This window comes from Salvelinus sp. IW2-2015, linkage group LG24 (genome assembly GCF_002910315.2).
Source record: "Salvelinus sp. IW2-2015 linkage group LG24, ASM291031v2, whole genome shotgun sequence".
NCBI classification, from domain to species: domain Eukaryota; kingdom Metazoa; phylum Chordata; class Actinopteri; order Salmoniformes; family Salmonidae; genus Salvelinus; species Salvelinus sp. IW2-2015.
This window is the reverse complement of record NC_036864.1, coordinates 5,045,179-5,049,288: the sequence shown is the minus strand read 5'-3', so window position 1 is coordinate 5,049,288 and position 4,110 is coordinate 5,045,179. Positions and strand designations below refer to the sequence as shown.

The window sequence follows — 4,110 nt, the reverse complement described above, 5'->3', positions numbered from 1 at the left end:
TATTGTTTATATCTTGTGTCGCGCAGCTTCACGGGAGACAACAATCATACTATTTGGAAATAAAACCTACAGGTTGTGTAATGTCCCCTACATATATAATTCTTCATCATCAACTTAAATGTTTTATTTTTAAAGTATTTGATCCAGCCCCAGTATGAGAGGAACTGTCTTTTGCCTTCTACAATGATTCACGGACCTATGTTAGCGACGGACCAGAAGCGGCACGTATTGGCGATTTCGGTTTCTGCATCATGTAAGTGTAATGAACTTGCTGTATATCCTTAGATATATATGATGATAAACAACAAGCATGCTAAAATTTGTAGGACAAGTGTACTTTTTATGGCAGTTCATGTCTCGGCCCTATTATTAGCTATCTATCCACTCTCAATGCAACTAATGTAGCGAGCTAGCGGAGCATGACTGTAACATCAGTAGAGATTACAATGTAACGTTAGCAAGCCATTTACACATGGTTATAATGCGATACAATTGATCTTTGTGGAGACAATGTAGCTAGCTAACCACACTGGACATATTTCAAGCAGCAGTCGGTAGGCTAACGTTACTATTATTATCTTCGATTTTAGCTAGCTACTATAGGTATTTGAATAATGATACTATATCTAGATAACGTTGCCCACTGGGAAAAGCTACCCAAATATGACAGGTGTGACAATAGAAGAAAGACAATTGTGTCCATGTAACTTGCTGGCTGTTAGTCAGGATTAAAGCTCTAACTAATCCTCATAGCCTCATCTTGAGAGGAAGTCAATCTGATGCTCTTTCTTACAGTCTGTCTGTACACTTTACTGTCATAAAGTCCTTCCAGCAAACAGAGAGGATGTTGAGAAACAGAGCAGCACAGGTAAGTATACAACACACCTACTCCAGCTGTTCCCCCTTAATCGCTACTCTGCTGTACTTCTGTGGCTGTGATTCCTTGGCTGATTGTAGTGTAATGTGTCTTTATGCCTCTTCCCTGCAGGTTTTCAGACAGCTGGTTAGACACCAGTCTACAGACACCAGCCTGATCCTGGAGAGATGTAAGTATAGACCGCCAGGGCGCATTCTCAGGTTTCTCCTCTATTGATCACAAACAATCCAGACCAGCTGATGTCTGTCCGCTCCTCTTTCTTCCCCCATAGCTTTGACGTGTGTGCACTCCTTAATGTCTTCCCCTGTGGCTTTGACATGTGTGCMCCCCCCCCCCCCCCCCMCMCACACACAGCGATTAACCGTGTCCAGCTGCTGGGCCGCGTGGGGCAGGACCCTGTCATGAGACAGGTGGAGGGACGGAACCCCGTCACCATCTTCTCCATGGCAACCAACGAGATGTGGCGCTCCGGGGACGTGGAGACGTCCCCCGCTGGAGATGTCAGCCAGAAGACGACGTGGCACCGTGTGTCCATCTTCAAGCCTGGTCTGAGGGATGTGGCCTACCAGTATGTCAAGAAAGGGTATGTTTTTCACTCTGTGTCACCCTGTACACTGTGGGTTGTCAATTTCTCAGACTGTTTCTATTTGTCTGGGGACTAGGAGCCTGATAAGTAAATATTTTTCAGTCTTATCTACTAATATCAGTCTTATCTACTTAGAAGTGTCTTTGCTGTGAACACACAGGTGATAACTGGTCTTATAACAATCTGCAGAAAACGTTATATCAGTAACACATTCCTTGGTTCTGTGTGCCCCACGTTCTAGGTCGAGGGTTCTGGTGGAGGGGAAGTTGGATTACGGGGAGTACGTAGACAAGAACAACGTCAGACGCCAGGCTACCACCATCATTGCAGGTGAGAGAGGGGAACACGCACTCAGACACATTTCACATTCACAGACATTTTATATTTTAATAACAATTAAAAATATATATTATTTTCCTTTCTACAGACAACATTGTATTCTTAAGCGACAACATTCGAGGGCGGGATCAATGAAGGAAATGGCACTCTTCATCTAGGAGGAAGACTAGAGCTCTTTCTGTGTAGCTACTCTAGTGTCTATATATTAACTGACTGTTGAAGGAGCTGTGTGACTGCTATCTAAATGGGACAGAACACAGTGTAACACCTCTCTGTTGACTGTAGAGAATGATGGAGGACTATCTGTCCCATTTATGACGTCGTTGAGCGCACGGGCAGCGCCATTGAGGCCATCTCCATTTTGAAGTAGTCAATTTTCTTCTTCTACTACTACTGAGTTGGTAAACAAACTGAAAGGGTTCGTACTGCCACCTAGAGTGTGTTGTTGGAACAGGTATAAACCCAAGGTTGGGGATTTACTGCCACCTGCAGTTATGGAATGTTTGCTCACGAGTATAATTCATTGGTCGATGACCTGGATGGAATTATGTGATCTTTCCTTAACCCATAGGAGGTTACCATCCAATTGACTACTTCAAAATGGTCAATGTCCTCAATGGCACTGCCCATGCTAAAACATGCTTATAAGTATTAAAGTACTCTATCATTCTCTATGAGTGTGCCAGGGTATACCTAAACATGTGGTTACACGTATGTATTTTAGCCACCAACATTTTTATGTTACTAATCTTAATTTACGCCCATTTGTGCTATTCTTGGTGGAGTACAACTAATGGAACTGCGGTTCAAAGCAGGATGTAAAGGATCATGCCTTAAAGGTGATGACTTACGGTTGTTTTCCCAGAGAAGCCAAATCACAGATGAGAAAAATAAATGGTTAATGTGTGACTGACATAAGGCTGTACCCAAAACTATGATTGTGCCAGTTTCATATTGAATGTTATACCACCTGTTTTCTTCTAAGCATGTCTTTCTGTTCTATTTCAAAGATAGTTTGAAACTTGTAACTATTTGTTTATTTTCGGTTTCATTCCACTTTAAAAAGTGATTTTTTTCCCCTTCCTGAAATCACCAGATTCTCACCTCCATTCTGGCTTGGCAAATGTTGTACTCATGTTGTTTAATGTACTTGTATGTATCATGTAAAATATACAACTTTTTCCAGAACTTTTGCCTTTCTCTTAATTTCAATATCCACACATTAGTGGAATCATTTCATGTTTCTTAGCAGAATGTCCTCTTTGACCTGTTCCCTTGGCAGACCACTCTGGGGTTGCGGTTGAAGTTATTGCAGCAGAAAGTTGGCTATTCAAGCGCTTATTTTTTTTTAAAGCTTTAACATGATTGGTTGATTTGCATTTCCGGGGAGGCAGTGTTTAGAACGAAGAATTCTTGTCTATCTCTAATTTGTTACAAAAAGTACGTTAATGTTATTTAATTGGCTTATTCGCTTGTCAATCAAAGACTCGGGCTCAAAGCCTTTGGATTGGTCGCGGACCCTGTTCAATCACAGACGGTCTGAATAGAAGGACTCGTTTGATTGGTCTGACGCAGATGGACAGGAGCAGGTCTTTCTCAGTGTGGCAGTTGTAAATTCCCTATCAATTTCTGACCGAAATTATTGCAAAGTGTTCATGCGAACAATCTCCATATACATTGTAGGTGTTGCGCTGAATGTATATTTTGCCGTTTATCTTGATACAAGCTACGCATATGAAATGCAAACACTGTAGGGTTTTAGTCTGATTAGTTGTCGCTACTCCTCTCCCTGCCCCCACCCACATTCCTGCCTGTCTGGTCTGCTCTGGCCGTGGGTAGCAAACTTCATCAAGGAATAAGAGGAGGAAAAAGTCCATACAAACTCTGTGCCAAGAAAATAAACAATACCCAACACGGGGCAGCCTTCCTCTTGCTCTATTTTTCACATTTTTAATATTGTAATTCGGAGACAACTGTTTTAGTTGGCAGCACTACTGCGTGTATTACGTCGTTGTAGCAACTTACCTACGTTTCTTCACTGAAGTTGAAATAACTGCGTGGACGGAGTAAAAAGTAACATTCTGCGGTTGTTATATCGCTGCAAAGTGGGTGAAGGAGTGTATTTGCTATCTGCGCTGCAAAGTATCATCCAAGGGAACTGTCCTCATCTAACGACACATTGTGAATCAGAGCGGTCGCATCGCCAAGGATGGAAATATTGGACAGTACTGAGTCCTTTTTACACTGGGATAGGAATCTCAGCGAGCTGTCGGAGCCTGGGGAAAACGAACATGTCTTATACAGCACA

General features: G+C 42.4%; 2 protein-coding genes across 3 annotated transcripts in view; both read left to right on the top strand.

Moving 5' to 3' along the window:
• Positions 1–147: 147 nt before the first annotated feature.
• LOC111951325 (single-stranded DNA-binding protein, mitochondrial) lies at positions 148–2,990 on the top strand. Of its 2 annotated transcripts, XM_023969385.3 has the most exons (6): positions 148–253; positions 796–868; positions 989–1,046; positions 1,232–1,460; positions 1,705–1,793; positions 1,891–2,990. In XM_023969385.3, exons 2-6 carry the CDS (start codon positions 845–847, stop codon positions 1,935–1,937), a joined length of 447 nt encoding a protein of 148 aa, XP_023825153.1. In that variant the 5' UTR covers positions 148–253; positions 796–844; the 3' UTR covers positions 1,938–2,990. The 2 variants fall into 2 exon arrangements, with proteins under 2 accessions (XP_023825153.1, XP_023825152.1); XM_023969384.3 differs by lacking the exons at positions 148–253; positions 796–868 and having other exon boundaries at positions 947–1,046.
• Positions 2,991–3,373: 383 nt separating this feature from the next.
• The window catches only part of LOC111951327 (cyclic AMP-responsive element-binding protein 3-like protein 2), a 30,900-nt gene continuing 30,163 nt past the window's right edge, over positions 3,374–4,110 (top strand). The window contains 1 exon segment of the mRNA XM_023969387.2: positions 3,374–4,110. Coding sequence (XP_023825155.1) covers positions 4,012–4,110 — 99 coding nt within the window. The 5' untranslated portion in view covers positions 3,374–4,011.

Bases quoted from the DNA above. Each gene is read 5' to 3' on its own strand.
- LOC111951325 (XM_023969384.3), top strand. From the start codon at position 962: ATGTGTCTTTATGCCTCTTCCCTGCAGGTTTTCAGACAGCTGGTTAGA. The intron at 1,461-1,704 runs GTATGTTTTTCA...CCCACGTTCTAG, and splicing joins TACCAGTATGTCAAGAAAGG to GTCGAGGGTTCTGGTGGAGG. The intron at 1,794-1,890 runs GTGAGAGAGGGG...TCCTTTCTACAG, and splicing joins GGCTACCACCATCATTGCAG to ACAACATTGTATTCTTAAGC.